Source organism: Stegastes partitus, unplaced genomic scaffold (assembly GCF_000690725.1).
Source record: "Stegastes partitus isolate 25-593 unplaced genomic scaffold, Stegastes_partitus-1.0.2 Scaffold2, whole genome shotgun sequence".
NCBI classification, from domain to species: Eukaryota; Metazoa; Chordata; class Actinopteri; family Pomacentridae; genus Stegastes; species Stegastes partitus.
The window spans coordinates 38,967-54,150 of NW_007577733.1; the positions used below are offsets into that span (position 1 = coordinate 38,967).

The following is a 15,184-nucleotide window of genomic DNA, read 5'->3' on the forward strand; positions in this document are numbered from 1 at the left end:
TTAAAATCTCCAGAAAACATTGTCGGCTTTGTCAAGGATTTGCATTCAGCTGCACAGTTTGTTTCCATGTTTTTATTTTGTGGAGTTTAATATATTGTTTGCAACACTTTAACTTTAAAAAGCCTGTTTTCAAATCATATGTGTAATAATTTCTTAAGTTGATTTGCATAATATCTCTTTCTACCTTCTAATTTTGTTCATTTGTTTGTGTGATAGTGTCTCTCTGACCTTATGTTGTTCCTGTATATGGGATGTGGTTTGACAACTCTTTCTTTAATTCATACAGAGATACGAGTCACTAATAACGATTAAAATACCTTATTGGTGAATGCTACATGGTTAACCAAGCAGAGTTTACCAAATTACAATTTGTGATATTTGCATAAATTCTGTTTTTAATGTATTACTCTATTTAAAAATATATATATATCTATATGATAAGTATATTAAATCAATTTGTTTATCCTTTCTTTCTTCTGTTTTGTCTCTTTCCAGCCATGTTCAACCTTATTCCAGTGGGGCTGCGAGTGGTGGCCATCCAGGGGGTGCAGACCAAACTCTATCTGGCTATGAACAGTGAGGGCTTCCTGTACACATCAGTAAGTGTCTTGCTTTACATGTATATTTTTGAGCAAGCTTGTGTTCGATGGGATGTTGGTCTCTATCATAGAGCCTGACCTTTTAGTCCAAATGTATGCAGAGAGAATGTTGGTTATCTGGCATCTTCATGGCATCTCATAAAGAAGATAGATGCTTTAATGTAATAGAAGTCACTTAGCTTAAAGTGTTTTTTCTTATTTTCTAATATATGTGGAAATGGCTACTGCACCCTCACCACGCTCACTCTAACACAACGCCAGATAAAAAAGAACATCATTTTCTGATATAATTCAATGTCAATAAAAAACTCAAGAATGGTGTAAAGCCAGCTACGAAGTGAGATATCCGATCACGGCAGCTGGCTCTTCATCTTTGATTAAATGTGCAAGGTTATGAATAATTCAGTTACGGGCCGAACAATGTCCCTGTTCGTCTTTTTTTTCCCCAAATGCCACCACTGCATTGTGTGGCAGGCGTCAGTGAGAAGACTGACAGGCTGGTTGATTGTGCATCCAGAGGGCATGCAGACAAACACGTTCGCTGTTGACAGACAGTCTTGATAGTCAAATTACTAAAGATTGTTCTGTATGTTAAAGGTCTCCTGATTGATAGCAACAAGAAACGGCAAACAAAACCTAATGATATTGTGACTTTTTTTCCTGCAGCTGCTACTGACAAATTATCTGTTAAACACTTGGGCAGTAATGTGATAAGGGAAGAGGAAAAAACAGCCTTCTGGCGACTCTTTCCTTGCTCTGATTTTACTCTCTCATACACACAAACACACATGCCCTAATAAACAGATTTCTATGAAGCCAGAACACTGACTTTAAATTTTGGTAGTGAAAATAAACTTTGGCATTGAAAATGAAACCTTCACTGAAAAAGGAAACACTGGCAATTAGACACTTTCAGTAAAAAAAAAAGATGTACTGGTACTGAAAAGGGATTGGCACTAAAAAAAAAGTTGCACTGAAAAATACAAAACAAATCACAGCTTTGAATAATAATCATTAAAAAAAATAAAAATCTTTACAAAATCTTTTAGTGCTTTTGCAGTGTTTGACCTGTTACCTTAGTTCATTTTGATGTCATTGTTTTTATGCTCACTTTTTCTTTTCAGTTGTTTTCAAGTTTTAACTGTAGACCACATATAAAAGATGGACATCCAGGTCTCAGAAGTGAAGCCAATGTGGAAGAGGCATCTTCATCATTCTTTGTACCAGTCAGCAGGGGGCGACTCCTCTAGCTGCAAAAATAAGTCTGATTATATAGAAATCTATAAGAAAAGCTACCTTTTACTGGATTTCTTATCTCAGTAAACATTTTCCTCATGAATTTATGGTCTCAATCCCTCTTTGCAAGCCTCCTTCAAAACAGCATGGTGTTCATTTTGGGAATTATAGTCCCGTTGAGAGTAAAATAGATGATAAAGCAGGGTGTGCTTTAGGGCGTGGCTACCTTGTCATTGACTAGTCTTTGCCATATGGCTGTACATCATGTCCTCCAGTTCTCAGCCAGACCCACCCATCACTTGTCAGTTTCAAAATACTAAAATGGCAGTCTCGCACAATCTGACTGGCTGAACCTCATTATTATATTTCTACAAGGGAAAAAACACCCTAGGGTGATTGTATTTTCTAAAACCAATGACAATCGGAGCCAAGCAAAGGATGCAGCAACATGGTTCCTGCAAAAGGTGGGGGGTTGTTTTGGTGGAACATTTGTAGTTTCATTGTAGGAAACCCTATTTATCCCTATTGATCAGGACACTCATTAACAACATATAGGTTTGGTGCTTAAACAAGAGCTAACAGAGTTAGTGTATGGTTAATGGCAGCCAAATCTCACACCCTGTAAAGTATTTTTATTTCCTTAGAAGTTAGAGGTCAGTGTTATGGCTGCTGTAGAAGTTTTCATAAACATATAAAATATTCGGCAGCCGCTACCCCAGTACATCGGAGTTGAGTGCAGTAATGTGAGCAGCAGGGTCAGGAAGCACAAGGCTGACCGCTAACAAACCAGACTGACACTATTGAGCTATTGCTGAAAGTAAACTTTAACCCAGCAGATGCCCAGTCTATGTTAAAAACAACAAAACAAAACAAAACACAATAGCCAAGAAAAACAGCTTACTCGAGGTGTGGGAGTTCTACTTAAACTAATGGAGGCTAGTTGTAAAGCTACGCAGCGTTAGACTGGTTTGAGATTAACAGCATCATCTGTACAGAAGGTGAGGGCAGGCATTGGAAGCAGCATTGGGCAAAGACAAAAAGCTGTGATCAAATCAGAGAGTTACAAGCAGCCTTTAGCCTGGGCAGAAAGTCACAGAAACCCTCACTGTCTTTTAACATTTGATGCCAATCTAGTAAAATGTTATCAGACAATGCCACCAGCATGGATGTATTACACATAAATACATCCATGCTTCAGGCAGAGCGCGAGTCAGGAGGAGAGATGCTCTTTTTGCAGTATGGAAATTATATGCAGATTATATGGTAATCATGTTCTCACTAACCCCTCCTATCAACACCTCCCTTCCATGCCAAAGAGAGTTGAAACTGAAAACCACAGATGCTGAAAAGACACTGTCTGGATAAAAAGATTGACGAGAAGGAAAATGTTGCAGGTTACAATCAGAAAACACTGCAGAATTTAAAATAAATAAATACATCAAAAAATCTAAATTAAATATAATACTAAGCTTGCAAGTTTATGGTCAAACAAAGAACAATTACGGAAAACTAACCTTTTAATGAAAACTGTTTTTTTTGTTTTGTTTTGTTTGTTTTTTAATGTCTGTATTTTATGTTTTGTTATTTTTAGTGCATTTTTTTTAAAGTACCTGTACATCTTTGTGTGTTTTCAATTCAGGTTTTGTTTCCATAGGTTCAATATTTCACCCAGCATTAATGAAATGAGAGACATTCAAGTCAATGATTTTCAAATAATTATACTATAATTATATTATCGAGAGGGCGCTCAACAATAATGAAGGACACAGTGCTGAAAGAGCTCCGTTTCTAAATAACAAACACATAAATGACCATTAGATCTTCAGAAAGACAATATTAGACATACTAAACAGGAGACTGAAGTGCTGGGAACAGCAATCGGCTTTATAGAGTAGGATACAGTTAGTAGCAGTTCAGAAAAGGTGTGAGCCGCTGATAATGATGTGTAACCTGAAGCTAATCAAGTTAACTTAATTGCAGTTGAATCAATATAAATAGACAGACTTATTCAATGTTAAATGTAAGTTAAAGACTTCAGTCACACATTGCTGCATGCATAATCACTGTAGCAAATGACTTAAATTTGCTAAATCACTGTAATAGCCACAGTATTTATGCAGTATGTCTCTGGTCCAACCTGAATGTTCCTGCTCTGCCTCCCTTTGGAGAAATTAGCAGTTATCTCTGGAGGGGATCAATAGCACTCATTAATAACTTGACCTAAACTGTCAGTGATTTCTTATATTGCAAATAGTTGTAACATATCACCAAACATACAGTGAATACTGGTTTTTATTTGTATTTTTTGTACATTTTTAATTTGTAGACCAGCTTTGCATTTACAACAGAAAAACTCAGGTTTGCTTTTATTCGACACTCTGAAAACAGACACAAGAGCCCTGAGTGGCCGTCCATGTAGTGTGAGTATCAAATGTAATTTCCGATATTCACCAAAAAAAAAAAAAAAAAAGAAAAAAGTTATTTCTTGTTAACTACATTCAAAAACAAAGAGCTCGTTCATGTGAGATTTGAAGGATCAGAAGAATGACAACATAATCACTGTAGCTTTTTGCGAATGTTGCATGGTCTGTCTGTAATTACATTCTAGTGTAGCAGTTGTTTGACAACAGATCCACGGGTGTTGCACCCACTAAGCTGCCTGAGGGTAACATACAGGAGTAATTGAAATAAAACACACTCCTTCACTCACACACACGTTTATATGCAGATTGAACATGTCTCCTCACCAGTCCACAGCTCCCAGTGAGTGACTTTAATAATATGAGTGTGATGTCTGTCGGTAATAAAGCTTATGAAGCAAATTGAAGGATTCATTTAAAATAGATGATTCTTTCTGGCAAACACTATGCAAGCAGAGAAAAGCAGAAGTACAGGTATTGTCTTATTTCTTTCACTGCCAAAAGGTTTAGGGCAAAAAAATTGGATCCCAGGGAGCTTAAAATAAGCGTAGATTGGTGTGATATCCTTGTTGAGGGTCAGTCTTGTTTCCATTTGTTGCATCTGGTTTGTCATGGTGATGGCGGCGCGAATGGACGCAGTGGCCCTGTTAGGAGACACCGAAAGTGAATGTTTTGAGTGTCTTTCCTATCCCAGACGTTCATTCCGCAAAACTTAAAGCCGAGAGACTTTGCTGAACATCAGGACAATAAACAGCGCTAAAACTGCGGAGATCGGTTGTGATTTGTACATACTACGTCAACACAGAATCCTATGGGAGACTACGCCGGCAGTTACCCAAGAGAGAGGGAAGCGCAAGTGATACGAACGTAAACAAAGAAGGAGGAAGAGAGCCGGGATCCATGCTAGACTAAAGGCTAACCCCTCCAGACCAGCAGTCTGCATTGACGAGCTGGCAGATGTGCTGACTGACATTTTCAACATCTCCCTCAGTTAGGCCATTGTCCCCAGATGCTTCAAAACATCCACCATAGTTCCAGTGGCAAAGAAATCAGTTGTAGCCGGTCGGAATGAATATCGCCCCATCGCACTGACACTGATTGTGATGAAGTATTTTGAACGGCTCGTCAAACCACACATCACAGCCAGTCTTCCTGCATCGCTTGACCCTCTTCAGTTCCCTTACCATCCCAACCGCTCCACAGAGGATGCAATATCCACCACCTTGCACTCAGTTATCACCCACCTGGAAAATAAAGACACCAATGCTAGAATCCTGTACATTGACTTCAGCTTAGCGTTTAATACTATCATCCCCCAAAGACTAACAGAGAAACTCCTCCTTCTTGGCCTGGATACATGTCTCTGGGTCCTGGAATTTCTGACCAAAAGACCCCAGTCTGTCTGAGTCGGAAAGAACATCTCCAACTCCATCCTGCTGAGCACTGGATCTCCTCAAGGCTGTGTACTCAGTCCACTGTTGTTTACACTGCTAACACACGACTGTACAGCCACACATGAGGGGATCCAGATCATCAAGTTTGCTGATGATACCACAGTAGTGGGACTTATTCTCGAGAACAAAGAATCAATGTACAGAGATGAAGTGAAACACCTAGAGGGTTGGTGCAGTAAGAACAAGCTGCTGCTCAACATGGACAAAATGAAGGAGATGATCGTTGACTTCTGGAGGTCACGTCCTGAGCATGCTCCCCTCAGCATCAGCGGCTGCACAGTGGAGAGAGTGGAGACCATCAAGTTCCTCGGTGTGCAGATCTCACAGGACCTGAGCTGGAATAAGAACACCACAGCGATCATCAAACGGTCCCAGCAGAGACTACATTTCCTGAGGAAGCTGAAACAAGCCTCTCTCCCTGCCAGCATCCTGAGGACTTTTTACAAAGATGTGGTGGAGAGCGTTCTGACATACTGCATCTCAACATGGGACTCCACTGCAGTATGTCAGACAGAAAAGCCCTGCAGAGGATAGTTAGAGGAGCTGAGCGGAGTTTCCCTCCCCTCTGTCCAAGAACTTTTCCAGAGCCGCTGCAGGAGCAGGGCACTGAACATTGTCAGGGACTCCTCATACCCTCTTCATAAACTGTTTGAACTACTACCATCAGGCAAACGTTTCCGGCGCATTAAAGGAAGAACCTCCACAATTATCAACAGCTTCATTCCACAAGCTGTCAGAATGCTGAACTGCTGATCTAGATATGCAAAAACTTCTTTATTTAAATTGCTTTAAGTTATTGGATCCTAAAGAAAAGCTCTTTCATCTTGCCTGTACTACTGTGTATGTACAGCAATATGACAATAAACTTGATTTGATTTGATTTGATTTCAATGAAACATCTCTGTGCCAAGTCCTCAGTGAAATCAGAATGCACAGTAATGTAAGACAATAATCAAGGTTGGATTCTCAGTGCACTGTTCTGTACTGTTGATGGTGGTATCACCAGTTATAAGACTGTGGCAGTGGTTGGGTTTCTCTGGGCAAATCATGAAATCCCTTTTGAATACTGTTAATAATGCATTTGCACAGTCTGTTTTGCGGTGTACCACAAGGTTATATTGTGGGTCCTATTTTGTTTGCGTTTTCTATCCCTTCAGTAAATACTTTGAATGTATATCTTATTACTGCCATGCAGATGATGTCCAATTATACTATACATCCCTTTAGGACTAAAAATAGTCGCATCTGAAGATGAGATGGAGAATTTTCACATATTTACCGATCCAGAGACTACAAAAAAGTTTCTGGAAAGAAGTGTCCTCCAATCAAACTCAACCTTAGGGTCCACATGATTACATTTGGAGCTTTCCTTTGGTCAAACATCTGTGAACATTAGCGAGCTACAGTCTCTGTGTTTCTGACTGGAATTGGCTTCTCAACTTACTCCTATGGGATTTTACATCTGCTGACAATACAGACATCATTAAACGGCAGCTTAATTAGCTCCTGTTTGGATTGCTTGTTAATTTTTACATATTTTATGCTGTCTCTTACCGTAGGCATTTTTCAGATCATCTTTGATTTCAAATATGTATGTATATTTGTTCTGAAAGATGATACTCTGTACATATACATGGCCTTACTTCCACTTTTTCACTAAGGATAAATAAGTGGATTTTCGTAGTATAAAGATGGATTTTACTTATAGAAAGAGGAACCAGGATTCAAAGAACGCTAGAATCAGAATTTGCACTGCAATCATGAACATCCTATCCTCCAAGCTTGTCTTAAACAATGAATTTTGATTTTATTCTCTTCGGTTTTAGGTTACACTGTTACATTTTAGCCAAATAGAGAAGGGAAAAGCAAGAGTAAAAAAAACAAAACAAAAAGAAAGCTACAGTCTAAATGTAATATTGCTGGCTGCATATAGTCTATTATCTACAGGGTTTTAAATACCAGCCCTTGTGTGGAATATAGTACATCTAGTTGATGTGTTAAATTGGAAAAATGCAGTTGAGGGGGATGGGTTGTAGAGCTTTCTATTTCAGCTAAATTAGAGAGGGAATTGAACTGAATGTGAAGCTGGTTGCCTATTAGTGCCAGTCTTGCTGGGATTGCCTCTATGGTAAAGTGCTGCCATCAAGCCACACACGATACCAGCCAATAGCAGGTCAGCATTGGGGGGAGAATCCCTATCAACAGTGGAGAGACAACAGATGACGTATTCTGGGTGGGGAAAGGAGCGCTGCTGCTGCTGCTGCTGCTGCTGCTAGGACGTAGATGTCTCCCACTATTCTACATGTGTGCGTGCAAGTGCATGCATGAATGGAAATTGGATTCAGTGTTGAGTTAATACAATAAAAAGAATTCATATGATTTGCATGTATAATAAATTTAAATTTTTTAAGCAAATTCTAATGTGCGCTAAATTATAAATGCACATGCATGTTTAGGTTTACTGTGATGTTAAACATTTGCTTTGATGGCATTAATCTGAGTGGCTTTTCCAGCACAGACTGTGCTGCCTCACATATACATCTGGTGTGTGTGAATTTGTTTGTACATAACTGGGTGTACTGTACATCTAAGGGCAGAAAACATACACCAAGATAGAAAAAAGATAGAGTGTGAGAAAAATGAAGAGTGAGCAAAAGAGTGCACATGTGTGGGTGAGGCAAAATGCACCAGTGAAAATATATTCATCAGCGTCAATGTGTGGGAGAGGAAGAACCAATTAATATGTATTTTACTTTACTATCCTCTATTTTCCTGTTTGCCTGTCTACTTTTACAAAAGTAGTGCAGCAAGTTTTGCTTCCGAACTGCACAAGCGTCCTTTTTTTCCTGACATAATCTAAAGCATTCTGCAAAAACACAGTAACCAACTTATTACCCCTTTTAATATTGAAAAAAACTCGCTTGAGTTTTTCGATATGTTTTTAGATTTGCGAGTATGTTTTCTAGATCCTGAGCTAAGTGGTGTGCACATATCTCACGAGGTGCCTTTGAAGTGGTGTTATTAATTTCCTGGTGGGTCATATTTGAATTAGTGTGAGTCACTGAGGCTCCAGTTGAGTCTCGTCTAGACTGCTCTGTGAGTGTGTGTGTACAATGTAGAGTTAAAGGCTCTCGGGGTGGAGATATTTATCAGGCAAGCACTGAGGTTTACAGGCTCTTGTACCTAAAATGTCAGTTAAATCCTTACAATGATCAGTTTCTGCACAAGACTCAACACAATCCCAGTCATCCGTAAAACATCGCGGATATGCTTTTAGAACCAGCTAACTGTCTAAATTGAAAAGAAAGGTCATTTGAATAATGTATAGAGAGCACAAAAGCTTCATTGAAGAAAAAAAAAAAGTTTAATCCACTTTATTTCGAGTCAGTTAATGTATTTCCTATTTTGAGTCGGGGTTTAACTATAGATCCGTCCTTCAAAAAAATCATTCATTTTAGTCACTGCCACCCTGTACAATGGAGGCAGAGGCTGTGAAATAATTAAATTTTTCTTTAGAATAAAACAATGACATGTTATTTGGGTGTTTGTAGTATAATCAGAAATAGAATTACAGGCAGTTTAAAAACAATCTGTAGCTATGTTGTTGTGCTTGTACATTACGCATGTGTGTTTCAGTCCACTCCTGTTAGATATGTAGCTGACTCACAGCCATGCCTTTTCAGCTATTTAGCAGGCACAATGCCTTTGGTAAATAACCACCGCTGTAAGGTTTCACTCCACTGAGCTGTGTCATTAACTACTTTGTGTTGCGTGTGTATGTGTTTCTGGAGTGAATGTGTACCCTGTGTGGGTGTGCCTATTTGTGTTTGGTATTTGCAAGGGTCTTTTCCGCGAGATTAAAACTCTCCTAAACAACCCAACGCTATGAGTGTACTTCATCTTTAGCAGAAGGAAAAAAATAATAATTTGCCTTTTAATGCACTTCCACTCCATTGAAAAAGACTGGGGCATTGAAAAGCCGGCTTTAGCAAGATTTGTCCTCACTGGCCAGTGTTTCCGACTCTCACAAGCAGCGATGTGGCTGCAAAGAAACTAGAACAGCACTCAGCCCTGATTGTATTGGCATAATTGGTGTCATTTTAGTTTCGATATGGCAGCTGAATACGCATGGGGCCGTGCGCAGCATTGATTTGGCTTGACTTGTGAAAAGTCCGGCCAATATTTTTACAGAGGAGATCAGATCCATTATGGTAGTATTTCTCCTCCTGCTGATTGGATCAAGAAAACATTGCTGGGCTGTAATTACTCCCCAGAAGCCAACCGAATACAGTTTGAGAGTGCATCATAATTGATAGTGTTTTCTTGACATAACTGCCTTGATAATGGCATATTCATTTTACAGTTACCCTTACCGCTGTTAAATTGTATAATTGTGTGTGTAAGTACAAAAGATTTCCCAGTTGGGCAGTGTGAGCATGTTAAGTCCATGTGTTTTATAAATGGGAGGGAAACATCGTTAGCACACTTTGCCCAACACTCCATCAGCCTTTAAATGCCGCCTTCCTATAGGCAGTCATTAGATCGTAAAGAGCTCGGGCCGTAACTTCAGTCAGGATTCCCCCTCGTTGTAAAACGAAGACCATTCTCTGCCTCCCTTTGACCTTTGTCCATGAGATAAAATACAAGTGCAAATTAATTTGTGTTTAAGACATTTCTGTATGCAAGAATGCACATAATTGGGAGGTGAGACACTGACGTTGAAGATGTTTTTTTTATATACATTTAAATAAGCTTGTTTACATTCCAGTGAACACACTGTACTGAAACAACATTTGCATTCCTGTCACAACAGAAAATGTCAAAAGAGCAGAGAGATGAGAAGGAAGGACGCAAGAATATCGTAGGCAAAGTTTTCATGCCTCTACAGCTGAAATTCACACAAGATAAATCCTGATGTCTTGTTATTTGTAATCTTACTTGTTTTAATTTTGCAAATACTTTCATGACATTAAACATAATTAAACTAAGTATGAATGCGAATATAGTTTTCATCATGATGAAAACTATATGGTGGAATCCAAAATCGACCGCAAGAAACACCTTTTATCCACACAGCTACATGAGAGGCACCCTGTGAATACCAACCAAGTCTACAAATTTAATGGAAGGCAGGAGGTAAAAATAGATGTCATTGCTGGCACTGTATTAGGTTAAACAACGAAGCTGGTATAAAACATGAATAGAAGACACTAAAGCTTTCAATTCTCTGTCCTCCTGCTCTCTTTCTTGCTCCTGTCTACCAGGCAGGCCAGTCTATAAAGTCAGATAAAAACATTACTCACCCCCGACACAGATGATTTAGAAAAGAAGTATGAATAGGGATGGATTGAATTTGGCTATTTCATTCCTATAAAATGAGAAGAAAGGTTTAACAGAGCTGCCAGCAGCGCACATTTTCCCTCAGCTACAGAGGGCAAAGAGCAGGTAACGGACCTATACAACAGGGGTAATTAGGCCTCTCATTTAAATCTTCATTGTATCAAACACACCAGAGCTTTCATCATACTTTCCATCACCCCACTAGGTTTTATACGAAAGAGAATCTGCACCTAAAAGCATTGTATACACTTCAAAAATCTGTGATAATATTTACAAAACTGCTTGCCTGGACTTTAAGTGAGCGAGGTTGCCAGCTGTGCATCATTTGGACAAGGACTTGTCATAGTTGCACATTTCAAGGAAAAGCCCACGTAGTGTAATGGGATCATTAAAAGTCCATTTAGCCAAACCACCATAGAGACATGCGGGGAGGGAGATGACAAGACAGATATTATTTCTATGCAGATAGTGTCCTCCTTTTTTTATTTCTAAAGTGATTTCCCCTCGCTCCATCTGGCACTGGAGTCATGATTAAAGTGATGTGATTTTTTTTTCACCGGGAGATTGGTTTCAGTGAACAATAGATATGCTATTGAGTGAAGAAGATGCTACTGGAGCCTATTCAAAAGAATCTGAGTGTTTCTGTCTATCACAGTCCTGTTAGAATAGAAATGGGGATCCCCTGCCATTTTGGCCCCTCCTTGTGTCAGCCTGAGATAGCCTGTTGTCCAGAGACCCACTCCAACACAGCAGTAATGGCCAGCAGCCGCTCCTCCATCTTGGCTCTAACTGTGCCTGTATCTATCTGTATATGTCTGTTTATCAATAGACTCTTATTCATCTCCAGGAGGAGTGTAACCAGCCAAATCCACATAAGCTCATTATTAGAGGTAGAACAGAACTCCTGGCTCGAGAGCAGCCTGTTGTTTTGCTTCCAACTGCTGCTCGTGCATAACTGAGATGGATGCTGCCCAGTTTCTCTAAGACTGCTGCTGCTAATCAGGCTGAGCAAGAGACTTCATATAGCAAGAAAGAAAGAACACGCTGAGATAATGATGGAGGTGAACAGATGAGAAATAGACAATGCTTGAGAGGGTTTACGAAGGCACTGGAAGACAAAAATATTACAAGTAAAATCTGTCTTCTGGAGGATAGATGGGAGAAAACCTTGGATACCATAAAAGGTCTAGACAAAAGCACTGACCTTACATCTAGTTCACTGTGTGGCCAAACAAGAGAAAGACAGCACATCAGCAACATGGAAAATATATTCACACTTCTTATTCCTGCTTAGCCTTTATAATCTTTCTTTGTTCACACAAATCAATTGTGGTATGAAAGTTAGTTCTTGCTATGTGTGGACTATGCATGTGAGTATAATATAAAAAAATAATTTAAAAAAACAAATCACGTGACAGTGACAATCTGGCAGCAAGGAAACCAGAAAAAATATGTTTTAAAATGGAAGAAAAATGTAACATCCAATAAATACATGAAACTGAAAATAACGATTAACTGTAAAATAAGGATTTTTTTTTTTAGCTGATTTCACTACAGTAATAAAATGTCATTTTATGGTCACACACAGTAAAAGAACGAATAACTATTTCTTTAAAAAATAGATAGATTTTTCATGTTGACATCATGTACAGCTTTTCATGCCATACTGATGTTTCAGTCAATATGCAAATTAACATTTTGTTCTGTAATTTTACTAGAAAATATCTTACATTTTATAAATCCTTCATATACAACATTTTTCTTTTAAATAATTTTAAACACCTGTAAAAGAATTCTTCTTTTTTTTCTAATTTAAACAGTAAATTAGTGTAATCCTATGGTCAAAAATTATAAAAGAATCAACTGCCATTTATGAAATTACAGATTTTCAATGTGGACATGATTTACAGATTAAAGATTAACACGTCGTAATGTGCACTTTAATGAAACAGGGAAAATCTGTAAAATAACTGATTTTTTTTTTTTTTACAAATGACAGTTAAAAGGGATCATTTTTTACATTGTAGGACCCTGTCTGCCTTTCAAACATCAGTCTGTTGTGTGTATACTTTGAGAGTGATGGCAAGTCGTTTCTGCTGGTTAGAGCGTGATGCTACTACACTCTCTGTGCAGTGTCTCCTCAACATTAATTGGAGAGCTTTCTCACCCCCTCCCCCCTTTTCACAGCATCAGGCATGCTGTTGAGCTGAAGGGTGTTAGTGCCTCGGATATTCAGACAGGGCTTAGTGGAGGGAGGGAACTGTTATCATTGTTCCACATATAATTGCACACCAGATATGGCATTTTATTGGTTGATGTCTTATAAATTGCACGTTTGTTTTGATTTTGATGTGAATTATGCAGCTAATTTCCTTAAATTAAAATAAATTTTCATGTGTAATAAGTAGCATTTGGTCTCATTTATATGTATATGGATTTATGATGCAGATGTGGTGTTTAATCATGAGTGCTTGAATGGGAGGAAGCCAAACAAGATTTTGCATAAGTCCTCCAAAAAAAGGTTAAAACAGTCCTGATATCAAGACGAGATTCTGATACACAGAAGAAGAATACTGCTGTGCACAGATCACAGTTACTCTGAGGCTGAACTGACTTTCTTTCCATAAAACTATAATTTGAGGGATACAAATAACTTAGAGGTCTACCTCGACAACACACTGGAAGGACAATGCTGCGTTGCCTAGGCAACTAGGGGCCAAGGCAGTCTGTATTTTTTGAGGATGCTTAGGTCCTTTAATATGTGCACCAAGACACTGTAAATCTTTTTTTACCACTCTTGTTGTTGCGAGTGCAATATTGTTGAAATCTGGCGGGCATAAACATCAGAGCTGGTGATGCAAACAAACTGAATACGCTGATCACAAACACAGGGTCTGTGCTGGACCTACTTTGGAGCTGTCAACAGTTTGGAGAGGAAGATGCTGCTCAAACTGATGTCTATCGAGGAAAAAATGTCTTGCTTCTTCTCCAAGATCTAGAAGAAAAGCAACAGAAATCTTCCAGTAATGGACTGTAATGGGCATCTGCTTGATTTTGTTTAGGGATTTGCAAAACCTCTTAAATAGGCCCTTCATCTGCAATTAGAAAACGACAGCTCTTTCGCTCTAGTTGATGCCTTAAAAGGCCTAACAATCAAAATTCTGCTATTTTGCTAATTTTGCAACGTACCAATGTCAAAAATGTAACGTCCGTCTTGCCCACGCTGACAAGGAAAGGCCTAAAGGTTAGCATTAGTATTATTCACACTTTTGAAAACATGATTTGATGGCAATCTGCTAATTAGATATTAAGATATGAGTAGAAATAATATCTACATTTTATAGGAAAGTGGTCAGCCCATGTCCCAGCAGCCTTGATCATACTGTCGGATGGACAGGCTGAAACATCAGTGGACTAAAAGGTTGGCATTTTACACAAAGCAAGAATTGTGGGTTTTGTCCTCCTTCATTTATACTGGAAGTGCTTTAAGAAGAGTTCTCATAGCTTCGTTGTTCCATCTCAAATCATCAGGAGTCTTGTGCTCGACCACGCCTGGTTCTTCTGAAACTTTTTTTTAATCATAAACTGGATATTTAAAATAGCACATGTGAAGTTTTAAATTAAAATATCTAGTACTTTCTGAGATAGATGGATTTAACAGTTTAGGTTTTTTTTACATATTAAAATGTGAGGCTTTGCTTGATTTAAAATATTTCAGGAACTATTAAGGATACAAACAGTGCCTCCAATTGTAATGTGCAAAACAAAATGTGCTGAAAGTGGTTTGATGGGCAATTAAAAAATTTAAAAAAAAAAAAAACAGAAAATATTTGGTAAAGCAGTCTAAAATTTTACAAATATCTTTAGAAATATCCATATTTTATGCTATAAAATTTCAGGCAAATCAGAGACGGTCAGACAGCAATAGTATTAAAACTTTAATGATTTCAGATGGAATGACCCAGTAGCCTGTATGGTCAGGAGGAACAATTGCATTTCATGAATAAATAAATGCAATACATAATACATAAATACATACATGATTTTCGTATAAAATACATTATTTTCTCTCCACTAGCAACTACTGCTGTTTGGTCGCAGCACCTAAAGGACAGAGATAGGATGTAAGTGTTTA

The 15,184-nt window shown here is 38.4% G+C and overlaps 1 protein-coding gene across 4 annotated transcripts in view; it reads left to right on the plus strand.

The window, feature by feature from the left end:
• Positions 1-15,184, plus strand: part of fgf13a (fibroblast growth factor 13a) — a 57,525-nt gene that overhangs the window by 31,732 nt on the left and 10,609 nt on the right. For all 4 annotated transcript variants that reach the window (XM_008306884.1, XM_008306899.1, XM_008306891.1 and 1 more), the window contains exon 3: positions 496-599. In XM_008306884.1, the coding sequence (XP_008305106.1) occupies positions 496-599 (104 nt within the window). The remainder of the gene's footprint in view (positions 1-495; positions 600-15,184) is intronic.